At 39.2% G+C, this 25,246-nt stretch overlaps 1 protein-coding gene across 1 annotated transcript; it reads left to right on the forward strand.

Annotated features, from left to right (window-relative positions):
- Positions 1 to 317: 317 nt before the first annotated feature.
- LOC132126594 (alpha-parvin-like) lies at positions 318 to 19,177 on the forward strand. Its single transcript, XM_059537956.1, has 13 exons — positions 318 to 630; positions 2,654 to 2,743; positions 11,149 to 11,219; positions 11,711 to 11,813; positions 11,899 to 12,039; positions 12,300 to 12,415; positions 12,756 to 12,814; positions 14,417 to 14,436; positions 15,288 to 15,349; positions 15,439 to 15,507; positions 15,596 to 15,697; positions 17,263 to 17,335; positions 19,003 to 19,177. The coding sequence occupies exons 1-13, from the start codon at positions 495 to 497 to the stop codon at positions 19,077 to 19,079; spliced, it is 1,119 nt and encodes a 372-aa protein (XP_059393939.1). The 5' UTR covers positions 318 to 494; the 3' UTR covers positions 19,080 to 19,177.
- Positions 19,178 to 25,246: the final 6,069 nt, after the last annotated feature.

Consider the following 25,246-nt stretch of genomic DNA (forward strand, 5'->3'; position numbering starts at 1 on the left):
AAAGCATTTTACTGATTAGAGAATTGTACTGATAAACTCTTAATATATATATATATATATATATATATATATATATATATATATATATATATATAAAGAGTTTATCAGTACAATTCTCTAATCAGTAAAATGCTTTTTATTTTAGTGTGCAACATCTACTCCATGTTCCCATTTTATATTGTGAGCTTGTGATAAAAATAAATAAATAAATAACTGCTGTGACTATAACATTTACGCCATGTAATGGAGATATGTGATTATAAAGAAAAACAGCCTCTGATAAGAAAAGACAATAAAGCGAAAGTAGCGTTCAATCAGTCAGGGCGGGACTAGTCTGGGAAGCAGCGCTCGTGCAGAAGGGAAGCAAGAGTCATTACTCGAATGTTTGGAATTCCACTTCCGTTTGATGGAATTCAAGCAGCCTCCACAACTTTAAATCAGTTATTCGCTCTGCACGTCTAGATAAGAGGCGCGTTTATTGTGTAGCTCAACAAATGGCTTCTTCGCCGCAGAAATCACCGTCCTCGCCGAAATCTCCGACTCCGAAGTCGCCTTCCTCCAGGAAAAAAGATGAGACTTTTCTTGGAAAACTTGGAGGAACTTTAGTAAGAAGGAAAAAGGCAAAAGAAGGTGTGAATTCAGCTTCAATCCATGGATAGCCGATCTCCTAGTCTTATTTTTTATTCTATGCATGTCAAACAAATCTCTCTGCTCTTTTAAGATCGTTGAAGTTTAGTCATCTATCTGTCAGATTAGGTTACAGTATAGTTCTGAACACTTGCACTGTATATTTGTGTCTCATTTTATTTTTACAGTGTAGTACGTGATACAGAAATGCAGTCTCGTTAAATACGTAGCTACATAAAAATTAAAATGTAACATACTGTATAGTAATTACTGTAAGTTATGCTATGGCATCTTGAAAAGTGCTTTTAATCTCAGAAAAAAACATTTCTTTCTTTTGTATTATTTTTTTATAACAATGTAAAGTGTAAGTACAGTTGCACTGTTGTTGATCTACAGTAGACTCAACTATGTGAGTGTCTCTCCTGTGACCATATAAGGAAGAGAAGTGGCTGTCAAATACTCATTGTGAAAGGTTGGGTAAATAATAAGAAAATATTATTCCCTATATGTTCTATTTTCTACCCTATGTATACTGTGAGAAACATTTCATAATAACAACATCATTTAACTTGATTTGAAATTATATTTCAGAGTTTCATTCTATTCAGTTATTCTTTATCAGTAATGGAATTCAAATATTTACAAAATATTAACCCTGTGCTGTGCTAAAAATACCTTACCTAATTTAAAATGTTTAAATTTGCTTGTATATCTCAAATTAGATTTATTTCAATAAGCAGAGGCTGGAAATAACTGATCAGACTTAATTGATCTGCTCTTATATATATATATATATATATATATATGTGTGTGTGTGTGTGTGTGTGTGTGTGTGTGGTTAATCTGTGGCAATGTTCATTTGGCAAGGTTTTTTTTTTTAAAGGAATATACTGTCTGGGTCAACATAATCAGAACACAACATGAGGGTTAAGATTTTTTCCTGTGTAAACAAACAAACAGACAAATTCATTTATTTATTTCAAAATGGCAATCTAAACATATTTTTTTTAATTGCATATTTCATTCTTAAAATCAGTTTCTTAGTGGGGTGAGATCTGGTCTTATCCTCTATTCTGAATGTCACTGCTGATCCTTTGTCACTCATATAGGCTAGTGTAGAAGGGTAGAAGGCTTTATTTTTTTTGTCCCATGTGACAAGATATATAGTTAGTTTGCTGCTGTGTTTATTTGTGGGTTTAGACATTCACTGCCTAAAAGAAGAGAGAAAGAACCTCATGCCACAACAAGAAATACAAACTGGCACCCCAAGAGAAATGAAAATGTTAAAAGTTAATTTACAAGCTGTAAATCAGCTGGCACACATGTGTTCTAAACCTGCAAGTTTATTCAGAGGCCGGGAAGTTGCTTCCCTTGCCCTCAACTGACCGTGTTTAAAGCATGTTAGAAGCAGCTACGGCAGGATTCAGTGTTGATTAAAAACAGGATGTCGATATCTCTAGGGATCTGTACCGATTCTTCTTCTGGACTGCCTCTCACAGAGATGTGGTGCAGCATTGCTTTACTGATTGGCCAGTATTGATGGGGCCACTGGGCAGATGGAGACAGAGAGGGTGTTTAGAAGATCGTCTGCATGAGGGCTGGTTGAGACACCACATGTACTGATTCACAGGATAGAAGACAGGGTCAATTAAATGAGAGATTCAATGCAACAGCAAGATTTAGAGGCTTAATCTATAAGCAGTAACTATCACTAATCTGTTAACAAGGTTAAGAGTTGCATGTCCAATGTCCACTATAGCAGTAGAAAACCAACTAATGACACATTTCCCACAGACAGCATATTCATGTCAATAAAGTGAATAACAATCCCTTGAAAAAAAATAAGTGCACCTAATTGTATTGAATGTGCATTTATAGTGTTCTTTAAATCTTGAAAATGTATTTTTTACTTGCAGAAAATATATTGATTGAATAAAAGGTCACTTAAGTGTACTTAAAGAGAATAAATTTTCAATTTATCTATCTAGAGTAGTACTGATATAGTGATGCATTTCTTCTTTTATAGTGTCTGAGCTCCAGGAGGAGGGAATGAATGCGATTAACCTGCCCCTTAGCCCTAGTCCCTTTGAGCTGGACCCTGAAGACACCATGCTTGGTAAAATGTCTCAACTGATGAATTTGATGATATATGAGGATAGTATGACTCTGTCATACTTAGAGTTGCAAGGAGGCGGAACATTTCTGGTAAATTGAAATCTTTGGGAAACTTTCCTTGGGAATTTAGAGAATTTTGGGAATATTCCAAATTTAGGAGAATTAATGTACACAAAGCACCCCATACTGACAGAAAAACCCAATTGTTGACATTTCTGCACATTTATTTAAAAAAAAACGTCTCAGGTTACGACTGTAACCTATGTTCCCTGAGAACAGGGAACGAGACACTACGTCAGAATGACGCTTTGGGGAACGCCTCAGGCGTGACAGGTGTCTGAAATCACTATCAAATCACGGCAATCATAATGACCGGCGACAGCCCGTGAATCATTAACGTGAATGATTAACGTGCGACCTGCAAGTATAAAAGGGAGCCTTGCAAACATGACAAACATCCTATCGTCTGAAGGGACTGTTGCAGGCAGGCCCCGAGGCATGGCAGGAAGACGTAGTGTCTCGTTCCCTGTTCTCAGGGAACATAGGTTACAGTCGTAACCTGAGACGTTCCCTTTCGAAAGGGAACTCTACACTACGTCAGAATGACGCTTTGGGGAACGATATACCAACGCCACCATGCTAAGGGGAGTGCCTGCCAAGCGGCAGTGACAACTGACGGAACTAGCAAATTCAAATGAAACGCTAGAACCACTCACCCTCAGGTCACACTGGGCTGTCAGTGACAGCACTCCCTACGGTCATAGCCCAAGCTATATGATACCACAGAAAAACCTCCATAAACATAGTTTTAGTGAAAGGTCTACCTGGGCCTGCTCAAGGGCCTAGGACCACACTTCAACTTCTTAGAAGGGGTCCCTTCTAGGGAATGTGGCTAGGGAACCTGAGGGAACCCCAGCCAGTCACTATTCAGGGGAACATGCCACCTGAAATGCCACCAGGCAGGCCTGACCTGGTGTCACCATACAAGACACTATAGTCTGGCCACTTCCTGTCTGTCCGAAGACAGAGCCTCTGGACACTTGCCTTTAGGAAGGCATCCAACCCGAGGGACTGCGAAGCAGGCAGTGAACCACTCGGACCGGATCTCAGAGACGGGATATCCTGGAGAGTATGACTCAGCATAGTGCATTACAACCCTTGCCAGCGAGGGGAGTTTCTCTACTCGATCCACGGATCAACCCAGTGTTTGTGTTTCAAAACACTAAGGAGGCCTGTGAGGGCCTAAGGACTGATCTAACTGGGAGGCCTCATGAGAGGCCTACGACCGACTGATCAGACTCAGGAGACCACATACTCATACTGACCCTCAGTGAGGGGAGCATTAGATCTACCTGGTAGGCAACCAGGCTGTAGCAAGATAAAGAGGTTCCAGGAGGGAACCCGTAGCAGAGAATAAAAACTTGAGTCGAGCCAGGGCGCAAGCTCACCTTTGGTAGCTGCCTGATAAGGTCTGCTAAACTGAAAGTAAGCGGCCACTAGCTTACAAAACCCAGCACCACTGTGAAACTACTCAGGGAGACCTGGAGAGGCCTACTACCTGACAACCACAGTATGTGGGAGCTCACCATCAGAGAGGCCTGGTGCAGCCTACTATCTGATAACCATAAAACGTGAGAGCTCACTTTCAGAGAGGCCTGGAGAGGCCTACTACCTGAAAAACCATGCTCAGTGGAACACACAGTAAGTGGGAGCTAACCTTCCAAGGAGGCCTGGAGAGGCCTACTACATGATAACCACAGTATGTGGGAGCTCAACTTCAGGGAGGCCTAGTGAGGCCTACTACCTGATAACCACAGCGCATGGGAGTTCACTTACAGAGAGGCCTGGAGAGGCCTACTACATGACAACCACAAAACCTGGGAGCTCAACTTAAGGGAGGCCTAGTGAAGCCTACCACAGTACATAGGAGTTCGCTTACAGAGAGGCCTAGAGAGGCCTACTACCCATTACCAGAAAACCCACATTAAGTGGAAACTCAAAGTATGTTGGAACTCAACTCCAGGGAGGCCTGGTGAGGCCTACTACCAGAGAACCATGACATGAAGGAGCTTACTTTCAGGGAGGCCTGGAGAGGCCTACTACCTGAAAACCACAGCTGACAGTGGGCCAGACTGGCAGTCCAGTTGACTGTCTATGGGGCTTTGCCTTCAGGGAGGCCTTATGAGGCCTACTACCTGATAGTTCAACCTCAGGGCCACTTAGTACCACAGTATGAGGGATTCAGCCCTCAGGGAGGCCTAGTAAAGCCTACTACCTGATCTCCACAAAAAATGTGGGAGCCCATCTTCAGGGAGGCCTGAAGAGGCCTACTTCCTGAAACGGTCTAATCAGCTGGATGTGTACTGCTGCTGGGGACTCGCCTAACAGGGAGGCCCGGTCGAGCCTACTAGCTGATAGCGAGTCTTTCTGCTACTTTAATGAACACTGCTGGAACCATACTAATAAAAAACTTTCCTAAAGTTTTGACCTAGTGTATGCTCTACAATGTTGTGACCCACCTCCGAGGAGGCCTGTTAAGACCTACTACTCGGTAGTGAGTCTTCTGCCCAAACTACCAGGGCCAACCACCAAAGGTGAGCTGGCCTAGGAGCCCTATCTTAGGGGTTACCCAGTCAAGGAGGCCTGCTGGGGCCTACTACCTAACTGTGCAGCCTTCAAGGCAGAAAAACTGTTACTACAGCGCTTACAGCATCCTGGTACCTAATCACATTGCCAAAGGCAGTGTACTCAGCAAAAAGCAATACCCTCATAGCAGGGGAGTACAACATACGCCACTCTGCCTAGTGGAGGCCCCATTTTAAGGGCCTACCTACTAAATGCAAGGGCATCAGCTCATGGCAATGCTCTGGCTTCAAGGGAGCGGAGTTCAAATACCGGAATGAAATGTAGTTAGAACTCCCTGCTCAACTGGAGCCATCATGGTGTGAGGTAGATAATACAGAGCTGAGAATGGATTACTCAAAACTACCCTGCGTTAGCGGGGGAGTAACACCATATGCCCCTGAAATGTTAGACAGGGAGCGGGCCTGCAAGTGGCTCCAAAGGGTGACAGGGATTTGTCCTGTGCCCAGCCTGGGGGAGCGGAGCTTGCTTGCAAGCCAACCAACTTTCACCCATCGTCCGAGCGGTTCAGCTCAACGGGCTGAGTGGAGCCAGCTCTAGAGGCCTAAAAACAAGTAGCTCTGTTCGGCAGGGTCTGGCAAACTATCACATCGCAGAGCGAAAGACAGCCTGACCCGCCTGAAGGATCATACCTCAACTACCACCCTGCATTACTCTATCACCCCTGAATGCAGTGAAAGGGGCGGGCTTTGGCCAACAACTCCCATTTAAGGGAGGAGGCTGAAATCTCGGGGAGGAAGCCTACACATAATAAAATGCGGCAGCTATACTTAGCAAAACGCCTCCAACATCCCAAACATAGCCTAGGCCAGCTACAGAGGCGGCCCGGGTTAGGGCCGACCTACAAGCATAGATCTACCTGAGGGCTCGGAGGAGCCACAGCCTACTTGATTCAGAGGCTGTGAAACACTCAACCTACTGCCAGGGGAGCGAAGTACTCAGGATACCAATGTCACAAACCGAAAGGTAGGACATAAGATCTATCTGAAGCGCCAGCGTCAGTCTAGACCTAAAGTAAAAAAGTTTTTTTTTTTTTAGGAAGACCAACTACTCTACCCCTAGGCGGCTTAAAGCCCTGAGGCTAACATAGAAATGAGTGGTGGCCCACCACGCATAAAAATGTCATGACAGGAAGGCCATCACCTACTCACACGGGAGTCAAATCTTTTTTTGAGCTTCTCCCTAAATCGTTCTAGCCACAAGCTGGGGGGGGGGCTTCAGGGCCCTGAAGTTCCAATACCTTACCTCATTGCTCCTCTAAGAATGACTCCCTAGGTCTATACAGGGAACAAGGTCTCTAGAGAAATACAAATCAGTGTTAGTATACACACAGAAATTATATTAAAAACCAACCAGTTCACCTGCGGCGTGCAGAGTGAAGACTCGCCAGAGAGTTCTCTATGAACCTGGGGGCCATCACTTTACATGCCTGAAAGAGGCGCTCTCACCAACCAAGCCGAGGCGGGCCATCAGAACCCTGTTCTCATCCTAGACCCAGCCCCAGGCCTGGTGTAAGAAACGCCTGGGGAGTCGGGAAAAAGAGGAGAGGGCTAGGATAGTAACAGCCCTCCAGGAGATGATCCATCACTAACGCTGTGATCGTTTGTACTGGATCACCTCCCTCAGATCCTTCTTTTTCCTGCGGGAGTCACGCCTCCTCTGTGACCTGCTCCTACATGAAGGGGGTGCACGAGAGGCGACACTAGCTCTCTGGCCCTGTCTACGGCCCTCAGGTCGTGAAGGGCCAGGCTCTCCCGCCTGTCTGGGCTCGGATCCGGATCTCAGCGGTATACAGGTCTTAAACGCCGCTGAGCGCGCCTTCGCCTCCCTGAACTTTCCAACCACCGCCTCCACGGAGGTGCCAAAAAGTTCAGAGGGCGAAACCGGTGCATCAAGGAGAAAGGCCTTCTCTTTCTCCCCGATGCCAGCCAGGTTCAACCACAGATGCCTCTCCGTGGCCACCATTGCCGCCATCGATCGACCGATCGAAGCGGCAGTCTGTTTAGTGGCCCGGAGAGCAAGATCTGTGGTGCGGCGCAGCTCAGCCACCGCCTCAGGGGACAGCCCTGCCCCCTGGTCGAGATCCCCCAGCAGGTCGGCCTGGTACGCCTGCAACACCACCATAGTGTGCAGGGCAGCACCGGCCTGACCCGCTGCCGTGTATGCTCTGCCATTCAAACGCGCTGTGGTCTTGAGCGGTTTGGATGGCAGGGCTGGAGCACTCAGTGTCGACGCCCGCCCAGACACGAGATGGTTCGCAAACGTCTCGTCAATGGGCGGCATCGACACATACCCATACTCGCCGATCCCCTCAACATCAGCGAAACTAGCCCGCTGATGTCGGTGGATCCGAGCAGAGTATGGGTTCTTCCATGCCCTCTCGATCTCAGTATGGAGATCAGGAAGAAATGGAAGGCTCGCCTGAGCTGGTGGTCTATGGCCGGGGAGAAATCGATCGTCCAGCCTGCCACGAACAACTTCTCCCCTAACGCGCCGCCATGGCAGTTGCAACCTGTCAGTGGCGCGTTCCATTACATCCAGCAGCTCAGCATACACGGGGCAGGGTGGCTGAGAGGGTTCAGGGTCCACCTGAATGACCTCCTCCTCATCCATCACCTGCCCGTCCTGAAGAGCATCTGTTGCAGGAACAGTAGGAGAAAAATCCTCTTCGTCATCCACCTGCAACTCACCCTCGTCATCCGCCGAATCATCTGAGAGGTTAACACCCCTCTCAAGACGATCGGCGAGATCCCTCTGGGAACCCCATGACGCGAGTCGCCGCTCTGCCTCAGCACGAGCGGGACCTGAGCCACGAGGTACAGATGGTGAGCCCTCCTCACTCGAGAAGAAGGCTAGACGAGAGCGGAGCGTTTTCAAAGCAAAACGCTCACAATTTGCACAGACAGCTCCCTCAAGAGCCGCTTGTGCATGCTCTTTGCCCAGACAGAGAACGCACAGTTCGTGTGAATCACCCGGCGTCAAATACCTTGGGCACGGATCCGCACACTTCCTGAAGCTTTCAGCCTTCTCCGTGCGTTTCATTTTCTTTGCCGACTTTTCCAGCGATATCAAACAGACAGTCCCTGAAGACGAAAAGATGTTTGTCATGTTTGCAAGGCTCCCTTTTATACTTGCAGGTCGCACGTTAATCATTCACGTTAATGATTCACGGGCTGTCGCCGGTCATTATGATTGCCGTGATTTGATAGTGATTTCAGACACCTGTCACGCCTGAGGCGTTCCCCAAAGCGTCATTCTGACGTAGTGTCTCGTTCCCTTTCGAAAGGGAACTGCAATATCACATGGTCCTCAGTATTCAGACCCTTTGCTGTGACACTCATATATTTATCTCCGGTGCTGTCCATTTCTTCTGATCTTCCTTGAGATGGTTCTACACCTTCATTTGAGTCCAGCTGTGTTTGATTATACTGATTGGATTTGATTAGGAAAGCCACACACCTGTCTATATAAGACCTTACAGCTCACAGTGCATGTCAGAGCAAATGAGAATCATGAGGTCAAAGGAACTGCCTGAAAAGCTCAGACACAGAAGGCACAGATCTGGCCCAGGTTACAAAAAGAATTCTGCTGCACTTAAGGTTCTTAAGAGCACAGTGGCCTCCATAATCCTTACATGGACGACGTTTGGGATGACCAGAACCCTTCCTAGAGCTGGCTGTCTGGCCAAACTGAGCTATCGGGGAGAAGAGCCTTGGTGAGAGAGGTAAAGAAGAACCCAAAGATCACTGTGGCTGAGCTCCAGAGGTGCAGTCGGGAGGTGGGAGAATGTTGTAGAAAGTCAACCATCACTGCAGCCCTCCACCAGTCGGGGCTTTATGGCAGAGTGACCCGACGGAAGCCTCTCCTCAGTGCAAGACACATGAAAGCTCCCATGGAGTTTGCTAAAAAAACACCTGAAGGATTCTCTGGTCTGATGAGACCAAGATAGAACTTTTTGGCCTGAATTCTAGGCGGTATGTGTGGAGAAAACCAGGCACTGCTCATCACATGTCCAATACAGCCCCAACAGTGAGGCATGGTGGTGGCAGCATGATGCTGTGGGGGTGTTTTTCAGCTGCAGGGACAGGACGACTGGTTGCAATCAAGGGAAAGATGAATGCGGCCAAGTACAGGGATCTCATGGACGAAAACCTTCTCCGTTGTGCTCAGGACCTCAGACTGAGCTGAAAGTTTACCTTCCGACAAGACATTGACCCAAAGCACACAGCTAAACTAAGGTAAGAGTGGCTTCACAAGAACTCCGTGACTGTTCTTGAATGGCCCAGCCAGAGCCCTGACTTAAACTCAATTGAGCATCTCAGGAGAGACCTGAAAAAGGCTGTCCACCAATGTTCACCATTCAACCTGACAGAACTGGAGAGGATCTGCAAGGAGGAATGGCAGAGGATCCCCAAATCCAGGTGTGGAAAACTTGTTGCATCTTTCCCAAAAAGACTCCTGGCTGTATTAGATCAAAAGGGTGCTTCTACTGAATACTGAGCAAAGGGTCTGAATACTTAGGACCATGTGATATTTCAGTTTTTCTTTTTTAATAAATGTGCTAAAATGTCAACAATTGTGTTTTTCTGTCAATATGGGGTGCTGTGTGTACATTAATGAGGGAAAAAAATGAACTTAAATGATTTTAGCAAATGGCTGCAATATAACAAAGAGTGAAAAATTTAAGGGGGTCTGAATACTTTCCGTACCCACTATATATATATATATATATAAAAATAAATAAACATTTTGTTTGATCATAGGCTCATGTGCATGCAAACTAATACAAATTTAAAAAAAATAAAAAGTGAAATCTGTGATGCTTTTTTCAGGATTTATTGATGAATGATGAGTGAACCGTGTTTATTCAAAATCTAAATCTTTTCTAACAATATAAGTCTTTACTTTTTAACACATCCTTGTTGAATAAAAGTATTTTTTTTTTAAAAGAGAGAAAAAATACTTACCTGCAGGAATAATGTTCAAAATTCAGCTTTGCATCACAGAAAAACATATTTTAAAATATATTTAAAACGGAAAACCATTATTTTAAATTGTAATCCCAGTAACACTGCGCAATACTATGGTTGTATTCTGCAGTTTTTTTTATCAAATATATTTTAAATATCAAAGCTTGGATGTAGTCTTTGGACTTAAATGCAGCAAGTGTGTCTTCTGAGAAAATGGAGGGGAATCCCCCTCTTGGGTGACTAGGGGGTATTTTATGTAGGGGAGGGTAATTTTTAAGATTTCTGTTTTATTATCTCACCTAAATGTTTGTTCCAGTCTATGGTTTGTTCAGCCAGTGTATTTGTTTTTACAATGGTATAGCTTAATTTAGTTGCACAGTATATTACACATCACAAAGACATTTTAAACTTTTTTAGAAATATTCATGTAATTTACATTAATACTTACCAAGATGGACATTTTGATATTTTGTGTGTAGGATTCAAGAAATGATCTGTTCATATTATGGAGAAAAGCACAGTGCATGTAGGAGGTGTGGCCTCAATAACCCTGCAGTAAGCAGTGTGCATGTGCCTGAGCAATGTGTAGGGTAGAAATTAAACTGAAATTACTTTAAATCAGGCTGTTTTAACCAAGATTATGCTGCAAGATTTTTTTTTCTCAACTACATTTCTTGTTTATTCCCATTAATTCCCTTATATTCCCATTAATTCCCATGGAAAGTTAACAGTCTTCAAAATGCAACCCTAGTCATACTAAAATCTGCTGTATTTCCTATTTCTCTCTCAAAAGATGAGAATGAAATCCGTACCATGGTTGATCCCAACTCAAGGAATGATCCCAAACTCCAAGAGCTATTGAAGGTAAATCAGCTCCAACATGACTGTAATACCAACACCTTCTTCGATCTTCTTCACTAGTTTTGGTATTTTGGTAAGAGGTTCACTCAGAGCTTCATCTTCCAACTCTGAAATATAATACAAGTTTGTCTAGCGTTACTAATGTCATCAATCATGCAAAGGGACCCACGTTCAATTCTTGATCTAAGGTTAAATATATAATGTTGTGTTATTAATATTTACTTATTACTTTCTAAGTGAAAGTAAATTCTCGACCAAACTTTTTCAGTGCAGTATGTACAGTATATTTATAATTGTATATAATACTTGGAATAACAGGAAACAATATTTGAATGTTATCTATCTAATCTAATAGAGCAACTAAAGGAAGCAATGGTGGCCAACTTGTAACTAAAAAGTGTAGTTTTGCTGTACAATTGATTTGTTCATACATTTTCAATTAGTCATTCTTCAAAGCTCTCAAGCATCTCCACTCCTCTGGTCTTTAATGACAGGTGCTCATTGACTGGATCAATGACGTGTTGGTGGGAGAGAGAATCATTGTTAAAGATCTAACCGAGGACCTCTATGATGGGCAGATTCTTCAAAAACTCTTTGGTGAGGAATCTGCTCTGGAAAAGAGCCTATATTGTTGTTCCAGTAAGACCCAGTAGGCTATTTTAAATTGTGTTTGTATTCCCAGAGAACCTGGAGGGAGAGAAGCTGAATGTGGCTGAGGTGACGCAGTGTGAGATCGGTCAGAAACAGAAGCTGCAGACGGTTCTGGAAAAGATCAATGACACTCTCAAAGTTTCCTCCAGGAACATTAAATGGAATGTTGACAGTATGTAGCTTTGGCCTCTTTTTTTCCATACGCATGATATATTTTAAACACTGTATTTACTTTTTTATAAATACTTTTCATTGCTGCCAATAATAACTGGGTTGTGATCCACCAGATGAAAACCACTGATGGAAATAAGATTTAGCATGTTTCACTGCTGATCTTTCTTTTCATTATATGTAGAATATGTAACATTAGTATACATTCAGAAGGCATTTCATTTTTTGCTCCTGCTGTTTATTCCTTTGTGTATTTCTCAGCTGTTCATGCTAAGAACATTGTGGCCATTCTGCACCTGCTGGTGGCTCTTTCTCAGCATTTCCGAGCCCCTATCAGACTCCCAGACCATGTGTCCATTCAAGTTGTAGTGGTTCAGGTGCTTTTATTTTCTGTTCATAATTTATAGCTTATTCATCTGCCTTATGCTTCTCAGTTACAATATTGTTTCATTCACCGATTTTGTTACAGTGTGTTTTAATTGTAAAACTTTGGTCATAAATCCATTCTAATGTAATTTGTTTTTAATGTGGCAATTAACGTAAGAACAATTTTACATTTACATTGATATCATTTTGATTGTGTATAATAGTAACAAATGCAGAAACTTTATCATGCAAATTTTCTGATATTAGATTACAAACATAGCATTATAGAAGATTATTAACTGTTTCTTGCCCACTTCACATTATTTAGAACATTTTTCTCTATCCTAACAGAAACGTGAGGGAATACTTCAGTCTCGGCAGATTCAGGAGGAAATTACAGGCAACATAGGGTATGTTTTTTATAATTGCTTACAGCATTGCAAAGAAAGGAATAGACATTTACAATAGGATTGCAAACATTAACACAATATACAGCATTAGTTTATGCACTATTGTGAACTAACAATGAACAAAATGTAAATTATAAATAAACATTACATTTATATTTACCAAGATGAATAAATTCTGTTAAAAAGGCTCTTATTAGTTTACTATTATTAATTATTAGTTCATGATGCAGAACCCATGTAGTATATTTCAAACCTTTATATATATATATATATATATATATATATATATATATATATATGTAAGATATTAATGAAAAGGTCACGTAAATGTACAGTACTCAAAGAGTGCACACTTTTATGAATATTTTTCTTAATACCCGTAATTGCACTTTTGAAAAGACCGTATTGTAATAATGTCAAATCAAAAGTTTTACTTTAAAATTCATTTTGAATCATTATGTTTTAATATTTTGTTGCACTTGAAAGAAGTACAGTTGTTGTGATGTGTTGATTAACATAAAGCTAAAGTACTAGCAAAATCATTATTAATTTAAGCTATAGTGTCTTATTTGATATTAGATGTTATTAGAATTTAACATCGTAATGTATATGTACAAAATTATAAATTCAATTTATCATTACAAATATTTGATTACATTTTTATTTTGAAATACCCTCTTAAGGTCAACTTATTGCATTTAATATAAATGTTAACCATTTAAATGTAATTCAGATTGCATTCAAGAATAATCTTTTAAAGTATATTTTTCCCTCATAACAATAATATATTATTTCCTCTTTTTAACAGCATGCTAAATTTAACATACTTTTTCACAAGGGAATGCACTAATGTCAATCTATGCCATAAATGCATTTATACTGCTAATACCTTTTGCAAAACAAAAACAGATCCTTTTGAATGAAATGTATGATTCTGAACAATAAGCATGACAGAGTACACATATAAAGCAGATAGCGTATTGTTTAATATTATAGTATACTGTGTGTTTGGTCTATGTGTTGAAGTATAAAGTGGATGGAACATGCAGTGACATACCAGTCATGGAGCAGTGGTGTACAGGGTGTGTGTGTGTGTTGGTCATGAGCTGGATCCTTCTGCTTCTGAGCAGCTTTGCAGTGGTTCTAGAGGTTGAGCACCAAAGCTGTTGCTCTTCCAGCTCTTCACTTCTGCTACTGATTAACAGCGGTCCAGCGGGCTCGAATCAGCTTGGGAGATAAGGCCGAGAGCAGCTCCTTGGCTTCTGATGTGGACTCGGGCAGCAGCTGCTGAGACATGCCTCTGCCGGGGCAGAACTGACTGTGTGGAAACGAGCTGCTGCTGGGCAGACATCCACTAGCCCAATATCATGGAACCCAGCTCTGTTTGATCGGCCCGCTCTTGGGGCCGGAGCATTCCCTGCCCCCCTAATCTTTTTGTTTGCCTTTCATCCTGGCACTCTTGATATGTCCCTCTGAATTTGGCTGTTATTTTGCCATTTAGACTGTTTGTAAAACCCTTTCATTCAGACATAAATACATCGTTGAACTCTTTTGTTTCCCAAATTGATATTGAAATAAAAATGCTCTTTTCCTTCCCCATAGGGCATTGTCTGGAATATATGGTATGTATTATATATCATTTGCATATCTTAAATTCAGTTACAGCGGCCCGAAAAACATTTTCACAATTGCAACTAATGCCAATACATTATCTATCTATCTATCTATCTATCTATCTATCTATCTATCTATCTATCTATCTATCTATCGATCTATCTATCTATCTATCGATCGATCTGCATAAGCAATTGTACAATAGCAAAATCATTTAATATAGTTTCATATATTATTATATTATATAATCAACATATTTTAATAATAATGATATAATAACCATATAATATAATCATATCGTTATTTAATTTATGAATTAAATATGTAAGTAAAATAAAATATATAGCTATTTAATTATAAGAAGAAAAGATATCAAAATAAACGTGGACAGGAAAAATATGTAGTGCAGAGCAGCAAAATTAGAAAACGGTTATTTTGTCAAATTATGGCTCTGGATCAGAAATATTAGTTAAATAAACCAATGGATATACTTATCAACACTAAGACAAAAATTATGGTTTTAAGGATTTCATGGTTGTCAAACTTAAGTGGATCATGTTTTTAGTTAAGAACTGACTTCAGTCAACTTCAGACCAGTTTGTTAAACTAATTGCAGTTAATCTGAAAAAATGTTTAACATCTGTATTTGTTTTGCTGGTGCCACTTGGTTTAATATAAATCCTATTTTCTGACATTTTTGTATTTTAGTGTCCACATTTTAGCTTTAGTGTTCAGATCTGTTTTGCAACCACTGTACATCTTAGCATGCTTTGTAAAATGATAAAAATAAAATTGGACTTGTTATACCTTCACTAGTGCTTAAGGTCTTGCATTTGAGAAATGATGTTTTATTTCACAGAGCGAGATGCCTTTGATACCCTTTTTGACCATGCACCAGATAAACTGAATGTGGTGAAAAAGGCAAGTGCACATTTCACTCTATTTATTAAGAGGCTTTACAAACGGAGAGCTTTGACGGTCTGACTCTGATCTCTTGGTCTTTTTATCAGACTCTTATTACATTTGTGAACAAGCACTTAAACAAATTGAACCTGGAGGTGTCAGAGCTGGAAACTCAGGTAACATGACCATGACTGGAGTTGAGTTGAATATCAGTAAGGAGAGATGTTCAAAAACTGAGATGTCAGTGTTTGTGATCTCCTGTAGTTTGCTGATGGTGTGTACCTGGTCTTACTGATGGGACTCCTAGAAGGATACTTTGTGCCCCTCTATAACTTCTTCCTCATCCCTGAAAACTTTGATCATAAGGTACTGTAAATTATTGTGAGAGTGTGGTTAATAATTTAAACATAATAACCTTTCACAGGAAACATAAATTAAATGAAAAAACCCCCCCAAAAATCTAGAATTATTAACTGGATGTTAAAAGTGAGGCTAAAAAAATAGTCATTCACTTTCCAAACACAAATTTGAAAGATGTTTTTATTGAAACTTGTCAGATGTATGTTCAGACTTGCTTTAATTTGCCATATGTGACCCTGGAGCACAAAACCAGTCTTAAAGGGGTAGTTCACCCAAATATTAAAATTATGTCATTAATAACTTACCCTCATGTTGTTCCAAACCCGTGAGACCTCCGTTTATCTTTGGAACACAGTTTAAGATAATTTAGATTTAGTCCGAGAGCTCTCTGTCCCTCCATTGAAGCTGTGTGTACGGGATACTGTACATGTCCAGAAAGGTAAGAAAAACATCATCAAAGTAGTCCATGTGACATCAGAGGGTCAGTTAGAATTTTTTGAAGCATCGAAAATACATTTTGGTCCAAAAATAGCAAAAACTATGACTTTATTTAGCATTGTCTTCTCATCCGTGTCTGTTGTGAGACCGTTCACTGCAGAGAACGAGTAAATCTTTTGTTCATTATCTGGCTCGGCTCAGTGTTCATCTTTAGTTCTGTCTTCACCCCAGTTCAGTCAGTGTACTGTTTGAGTACATGAATTACTCTGGGATATTGGAGTAAATATCCCTTTAAGTTGATGGGGTATATTCGTAGCAATAGCCAAAAAAAACATTGAATGGGTCAAAATGATCGATTTTTCTTTTATTTCTTTTATGATATTAAGTTAAGATCGTGTTCCATGAAGATATTTTGTTAATTTCCTACCGTAAATATATAAAAACTTAATTTTTGATTAGTAATATGCATTGCTAAGAATTCATTTGGAAAATTTCAAAGGGGATTGTCTCTCTGTTTTTAGATTTTTTTGCACCCTCAGACTCCAGATTTTCAAATAGTTGTATCTCGGCCAAATATTGTCCGATCCTAATAAACCATACATCAATGTAAAGCTTATTTATTCATCTCAATTTATAAAAATTTACACTTAAGACTGGTGGTCCAGGGTCACATATTTTATGTTCTCTTTGTATGTGTATTGATCATTAATGTTTATATGTGAATAATAGTTTATCACACAAAGCAGTGATGTCTCTTCAGAAAACTCAATTAATATGTATTGCTTTTACAATGTCTTTAATTGAACTCTCTGAAACTTGAACATTTTGGTGAAATTGACTTTTTCGAGGACAGAAATCAGAAAAGGTTTGTAAAGAGGATTAATTGTTCACAGTAAGTAATATGCATACTTTTTATTTTATTTCATACTGACTTTAATACAAAATTAACGTAAACATTTTGTAAAGACACTCTTACCGTATATTTTTTTTATCTGTCCATGGACCTTCTTCACACATTCCTGGGGGGTTCATGGACTGATATATTATACATTATATAAACGACATTTTAGCACCACTATTTGTATTAAAATTGTTGTTTATTTCTCATCAGTGTTATGCATTGTATGCTTTAGGTGCACAATGTTTCATTTTCCTTTGAGCTGATGCAAGATGGCAAAATGGAGAAGCCAAAGCCCAGGCCAGAAGGTAAACTTCCATGCTCTAATAAGACTGGAGATCAGGTGTGCTTGTGTTTTGTGTAGCAGGTTTCACAGTGCTTGATTTCTAAGGAACATGGCATGTTGCCTGATTGCAGTAGTTTATTGTAGTTAAGAGGATTTGCCATGTGTATCAGTGTAATTGATCTCTTCATTGCCTCCTGTCCTGTTGCTGTTGAATCTAAATGAATGTGAATGGGCTGGAGTTGTGCTGTAGTTGCTTTACCCAAAAGGCTTGGCGAATGTCCCGAATGCATGCTGCATTTACAATTGCATTTAATTTGCTGCTGCAGCAGAGTTTCTCTCACAAGTCAAATCTCAGGGCTTATACAACATCTGGATAATTTGGCGCCCATGATCTAACTGAGAATAAGCCTCATGGGCGGTTCTCACTAAATGAGGCATAATGCAAAATACACCAGTACCGAAATATGTTTGCTGTTAATGTCTAAAATAAAGAAAACTGGTTGCACAGCAGTGTTGTTTAAATAGTTTTAGATTCAGGATAAAAAATTATTCTCACTATTAACTAGTTACTTATTAGCATGCATATTAGTAACATATTGACTGTTTATTAGTACTTATACAGCACTTATTAATGAATGCATTATTCTGCATGATCATATTTTAAATCCTTACTAACTAAGGCCCCATTTACACTGCATGGTTCAAGTGACCCAATTGCGATTTTTTCCTCTCATGTGGCAATGATCAGATATGACTGATGAACGTGTAAGCAGGAAAAAAACGCATGGATTCCGATATTCTCAGACCGGATTCAGGCCTCATTCATATGTAGTAATAAATCGGATATGAATCGGATACGTGCATTTGCGTGTGCCATGTAAGCAGACAAATCGGATATTCCCCAGTAAATGCGAGTCATACGTCATTAAAAAAGTGACGTCAACTCAGGTGGACAGCACCAACTGAGATCACATGACTTATTTTAGGCACGAAATTCGCCCAGGCTGCAACAAGGCCTCCTCTTTTTTTCTCCGCCGTACGAGACCAATGTTTTGCTGATTTCTTTGTTGACTTTTCAAAATCTTGTGGAAAGCAAAACACTGTATAATTTTATTTGCATCTGCATCCATTGTATTTCGTGCTGTTTTACTTCATTTTCCGGGTCAGAACGTCTATGTTTGGTAGTTTCAGCAGTGTATAGTGTAAATGCAAAAATCGGATACGGGACACTTTTAAAAGATGATGTAAGCGGGTCATCAAAAAAATCGAATATAGTCAGAAAATCGGATTTGGGCATCAAGACCTGCAGTGTAAATGCAGCCTAAATAATTATCAGTAATTAGGAGTTCAGTGAGCCAAAAGTCATAGTTAATAGTTACTTAGTAGTGAGAACTGGTTCCCCTGTCACACTGCTGGACACTTTCAACTTTAAAAGTATTTAATGTCAACAATTGTAATACTAAAACATTTGCTCCAATAGGGTGACAGTGCACATTTTTCTTCAAAGAAAGTAGAAATCTAGTTGTTAATGTTTTTTTTAGAAGCAGCACTTGACATAAGCAGTTGTATGAGATTGGAGGTATGTTGAGAGAGGGAGGATGGGGAATGTTTCATATTGAAATGAACTGTCTGTACAGTCGCCTCATTACAGACCACGATCATGATCATATCTTTTGTTTGTCTCCTCAGACATTGTCAACTGTGACCTCAAGTCCACACTGAGGGTCCTCTACAACCTCTTCACCAAGTACAGGAATGTGGAGTGACAGAAATGTTTTGATTTAATCAAACTACCAAAATGCTCAATACAAAGACAATCTTATCAGTATTATCTTGCTATATATATATATATATATATATATATATATATATATATATATATATATATATATATATATATATATATATATATATATATATATACACATATATACACAGCGGGTAAAATAAGCATTGAACATGTCACCATTTTCCGCAGTTAATGCGTTTCTGAAATTACTGTTAACATGATATTTTCACCAGATGTCGGTAACAACCAAAGTAATCCTTACATACAAATAAAACAAATCAAATAAGTTCAGAAATTAAGTTATGTGTAATAAAATGGAATGACACATGGAAAAGTATTGAAATACTGAAATTTATTTAATACTTCCTACAAAAGCCCTTGTTTGTTGGTAATGTCAGCTTGAAGACGTCTCCTGTTGGGAGAAACTAGTGGCATGCGTCGCTCAGGTGTGATTGTGACCCATTCTTCCACACAGTCTTCAAATCTTGAAGGTCCTGTGGGCCTCTTCTGTGAACTCTGATCTTATTTTCTGTTGGATTCAAGTCAGGTGATTGGCTGACCATTCTAGCAGCTTTTTATTTTCTTTCTCTGAAACCAATCGAGAGTTTCTTGGCTGTGTTTGGGATCATTGTCTTGCTGAAATTTCCACCCTTGTTTCATCTTCATCATCCTGGTACTGTAGGTGTTGGGACTAAACCAGCTAATATTAATTTCCACTGACGAAGGGCAGGATTGCTTTCTAATAATTAACAGATTTCAGCTGGTGTCTTCACTTTCCATGCCTTTTTGTTTCTCCCTTTCTTCATCTGTTCAATACTTTTCCCATCTCATTCCATTTTATAATTAATTTCTGAACTTATTTGTTTTGTTTTATTTTATATGTATGGATTAATTTGGTTGTTCCAGACATCTGGTGAAAATTTCATGTCAACAGCACCTTTAGAAATATATTTTCTGAGAAAAATTGTGATGTGTTCAATACTTATTGTAGCCACTGTATGTGTATGTATATATATATATAATTTTTTTTTTTTGTATCTTTCATGTTTGAAATTGAGTATGAATATTTATTAAGTCTGCAAGATGATTTAAAAATATATATAATTATTTTATGATAAATATGGTTATGGAAAATAAACAAATATGTGGAATATATTGTGATATCAATTTATTGTGATATGAGTGTACATGTAAATTTCCAAATCGCTTTGGTCACTCTTTGATATTTTTGCTACAATGGTCTTAGAACAGTTTTTTCAATGAACTAGCAATGCCAAGCATCACAGGGAATGCATGAACTGATAAATTGTCTGCCCAAATGCAATGTAAGTCACTGAGAATCTTTGGATTCGTCTACCAAATGCATACATTTATATATTTTGATGATAGCAGAAATGTTCATCTAATAAAAGATTTAATGCTGTCTCATCATTCTTAAAGTGTATTGACAACAATCAGGCTGCTGGAGAATTATAGCCTATCAAAGCAGAAGATGGCTTTTATTAAGAAGTAACATGTGCATGTCGATTAAAAGAGATTTTCTAATGTTTTAATTTGTAGGTCGCCGAAATAGTTTTTCACTGTAGAGGTTTAGGCCAACATGACTACAAGATGAACTCCCTGTGAAATCACCCCTATTTTTCAGTGTACCATAAATGGAAAACCATCCCAAAAATAGAAATATCACACTCACACAAAGCTAAATGACTTGTCAATCACCGCTTACAGTGTTTGTAATCAGTGTTTAATTTCCTTGACATGTTCTGCATATAGTTTAACTTCATAAAGCCATTTCTAAAAGTTGTATGTAATAGTTATATAAGTTATAAATATAGCCACATTTGACAAGGTGATTGTGGCATTGGGCCCCATTCATAAATCATAAGCTGAACACATTTCTGTGACTATCATTCATCAATACATTCTTACATATCAATCGGAATTCTATGATTATACAAGAATGGTTTTATGGCTTACAAAATTCATTTAGCTGAATTTGCTCAGGTTTCATAAATGCATGTTCGAAGCTTATTCTGTTTATTTAGACACATTTCACTCCCTTCAAGGTTTTGGTGAATATTCAACTATAAACATTCAGTTTAAAGGTGACAATATTTCTATAGCAATATTTCTGAAAAGGTCCATTCTCAATAGTGTATCTTATGTAAATCCTGGCTCACTCACTAGTCATTTTCAAAGCAAGCAGCTTTCTGTTGATCAGCATAGCGAATTTTAACATGCACAAAATCTGTATTAGTAACTATTTTGCCAAAACTAAATTTACTTCAAGGGTTGGTATCTGTTTAAAGTTACTAGTTTTTGTGACACAATGTAGTCCAGAAAGCTGTTTTATTTTTGTAATTTCACAAAAAATGTCATACTGAGAAGCACAGAAGTGTCTGAGCAGTCCTAAAATATTGTATACTGTTTGTTTGGTAGTCTTATTATTTTTTTCTCCCTTCTAAAGTGCAGACCTGCATTGCAGCATGTCTGGCATATGAAGTGTTTTTGTACTCCTATCATATACTTTGGCTGGTGTTAAGTGCCGGTGTTAAATACGAAGCATGTCTTTAGGAGAGTCTGCAACAATTGCTTTTCGATAAACCTTTGTTCTGACGCATTTTCTGCCGCCCCATTATCACTAGAGGTAGGGGATTACATGGCGAGTGTGTCTTCATCAGAGAAGTGCCTTTGAGAGCAGAAATAACAGAGAAGAACACCTGTGCAATCGAGCGTCCTGCGCGAAGGTGTCCTGAATAGCGGTGTCCCCACCATTAGCGGCCCACTGCAATTACCTTCCCCTGAGTTTCCTTCTGATCCCTCCCTTCATCCATTTCAGCTTCACCGAGCCAGAACCGCTGTTTACTCACAAATACAAACGGGTGAGGAGAGGAACCACTGAAATAGCTGCTAAATGCTTGACTCTTGCTGGCCAAGCATCTGATCTGAGCTTCTATTGATTTCCTGGTCATTATGAGTAATTGATTCCAGCATCTAAGCAGTGTCTTTAGAGGATTATTAGAAGGCCTCCAGAGAGTGCTTTTGAAGCTTTTTTCATGTTGAATTATATTAACAAGGGGCTTGTATTGTTAGGACAGAAATTGCAATGGGCTAGTGTGTTTAAACTTTTTTTTATGAAATGTATGCTGATTGGTTAATACAGCATTCAGTTATGCTAAAATCATGACGTAAAGGTTTAGGTAACCTAGTTTAGCAAGACCTTTGACTGAAGAAGGCCTGTGGTCATGATGTATTGGAGAAAGACTGAAAGAGTTGGTGGTGACGGTGAAGTCATGTGATCCTGGTGTAGTCCATTGATCGCAATGAAGAAATGACCTCACATGAGGGTAATAAACATAAAAAATAAAATGAAAACAACAACTGAATACAAATGCTAAACCTAAACATGTCAACTGCAAAAAAGCTCTTTAAAGTGGGATTAACATAGAATTAGAGTGATTTAAAAAAAATATATATATCATTTATTATTGTTATCATTATAGTTACACTCTTTGATGCAAATAAGCCTTAACTCTAAAATGGCTTAAAGTTTTTAGGTTTTTTAATTTAGCATTTACTGTACTTGCACCTCTGAAGCATTCTTTGCAGTTCTCAGAAATTTCTCAAAATAAAGAAAGGTCCACATTTTGCTGAAAACGTGTTATAACAGCCATGTTAATGATAGTTACGAATGATTTGCCTCCTGTTATCGTTTTGAAGGCGTAGTTTGATGATCAGCAGGAAATGCATCGGTCAGTGACATCACTGCATTGAAATGGTCTATAGAAGTCAGCCAATCAGATTTGCAACAGATGATTGGAGAGTAAGGTTGAGACTGAGGTTTAGATAAATAGCATTTTTTTCTCTATATGAACTTGATTCATTCGCATTTCGAATTATAAACATTACAAATGTTGAAAACAAAATTATTCACTTCATGCTTTTTCCTGTCAATCTGTAATATATTTCACGTTATATATTTGCTTTATGTATTTTTTAACCAGTTTTAAAGCTTGTTTTGAATTGGGGAGGCAGTTTTGAGCTACAGGATATGTACACGACACCACAGCTTTCTGACATTTTATGTAAAAACATCAAAGAAAAATTATTTATCATCATATGACCACTTTGATAAACTATTTTTGTGATTTTGGTTTTTTTATGAAATAACTGTTTGTGAATATAGTCATAGCTGTATGTGACCCTGGACCACAAAACCAATAAATCTTTCTGAATAAATAATCCTTTGATTGAATCTTTATTAGGATCGAACGATATTTGGCTGAGATACAAGGCAAAAAAATCCAAATACTGAGAAAATTGCTTATAAAGCTGTCCAAATGAATTCTTAGCAATGCATATTACTAATCAAAAATTATATGTTTACAGTAGGAAATTTACAAAATATCTTCATGGAACATGATCTTTACTTAATATCCTAATGATTTTTGGCATAAAATAAAAATCAATAATTCTAACCCATACAATGTATTTTTGGCTATTGCTACAAATATACCCCAGCGACTTAAGACTTAAGGTTTTGTGCTCCAGAGTCACATATATGACAATATTCATAATATAGCACGACCTCTTTAACTTTTTGCTTAAATATGTAAAATATGTTGCTTTAAAAACATGTAAATGAAATACTGGTAAAAAAACCCCATTTTGATCATTTTGCTCCTGCTGTGGTTAAAACCCACTTTGTGCCATTTTTGTAGCCCTGTGTCACTGATCTAATCAGCCCTCACATCTGGTTCTAATCATATTTAATGGATAAGTTATGCCAGAAGCTATTTCCAATTTAAGCTAGCTTTGACAGGTCCTGTTTGTTTATAAAAGTCTTGTTGAGCCTCACCATTCAGGGTTTTTGCTAGTATAAAATGGAAATAAGTTGCTTAATTAAATCATTTCTGCCCAAATCCATGCCTTACTAGAGACTTGCGACGATGTTTAAATAAATGTAAAGTGAAAATGATGAATGGACTGTCATTAGAAACCTCACTCTTCCACATTTCACTGTGCTCCTCTTACATTAACCTAATAGCATGCTTTTAGAAATAGGGAGGACACAAAAGAACAATATGATGTGCCCCTTTCAGCGTGCTGGTCTGTCGTATAACATGTGTGGCTAATCCTTTTCTGGCAAGGATTGGCTATTAACCCCCCCTTCCTTTCTCTCTTAGAGCAACATCAGCATCAGAATATGATCATAGCTTTATTTGTTGCGTCCCCGCAGTGTGGGATTGTCACAATGACATGCCTCTGAGTACCAGGAGGACCATCAAAGGCAGTAGCCATTGATCCATATCTTCAAACACTGCATTACAGAATTGAATTAAAGAGACATTTAGTCCACAAACATTTGGACATCAAAAACCTCAGCTGTTGCCTGGAGACTAGTGCTCTTCCTGGTTCTCAGCCAGAACACAGTGGTGAGTGGTGTTACTGTAACACAGTGACATCTCAAAACCTCACAGAACATAGATGGATTTCTTATTCCGCTGTCACAGAGCATATGCACTACTAAATGCTCTATTATCGACATGTATTATACCGCAAAAGGTGGACTTGTTGAGGACTCAAGTGCTGGCTGATGAGGTGTTTTTACTTGCACCAGTAAGCAACCTTAAAAACCAGCTGGAGCACCCTAGCAACATTGCAAAGCTTTGGCAACTGTCCAGAATATCCAAATATTGTGGCGGCTAGTTTTGCATGAGGACTGCCCATATTCACATTCGAAAATGTAAAGCTCTAGAGGGGTTGCTTGTGATACAACGATACTTTCCCATACCATGAAATTGATGTACGGTGACGTTAAGAATTTCTTTGCAAACCTGGGTTTACAGGTTCATGAAAAGCTAATAATTAATCAGTTCTAAAAATGCAAAAATACAATGAATTATTTTCAAATAAAAAGAAAGTAATTCGCTATTTTAGAGAATAATAAGCATTAAAAGGCAGACGGAATGAAAGTATGTGAAATCACTGGGGGAATGTGTTGAACACTGGTCAACAAATACAAGAAATAATCAGAGAGACGGGAAGCTGTGTACGCATGCCGTTACTTCAAGCAAAGAATTCAAATGTTGATTAAATGCCTGATATTGTTGATGTTGCTTTTCATCGGATTCCTCTGTCGAA

The sequence above is a fragment of the Carassius carassius genome, chromosome 3 (assembly GCF_963082965.1).
Source record: "Carassius carassius chromosome 3, fCarCar2.1, whole genome shotgun sequence".
NCBI lineage: Eukaryota > Metazoa > Chordata > Actinopteri > Cypriniformes > Cyprinidae > Carassius > Carassius carassius.

Excerpts from the sequence above, each read along its gene's own strand:
- LOC132126594 (XM_059537956.1), top strand. The coding sequence starts at position 495 with ATGGCTTCTTCGCCGCAGAAATCACCGTCCTCGCCGAAATCTCCGACT. Across the intron at positions 14,437-15,287 it reads GGCATTGTCTGGAATATATG|AGCGAGATGCCTTTGATACC; the intron begins GTATGTATTATA and ends TTTATTTCACAG. Across the intron at positions 15,698-17,262 it reads CTGAAAACTTTGATCATAAG|GTGCACAATGTTTCATTTTC; the intron begins GTACTGTAAATT and ends TGTATGCTTTAG.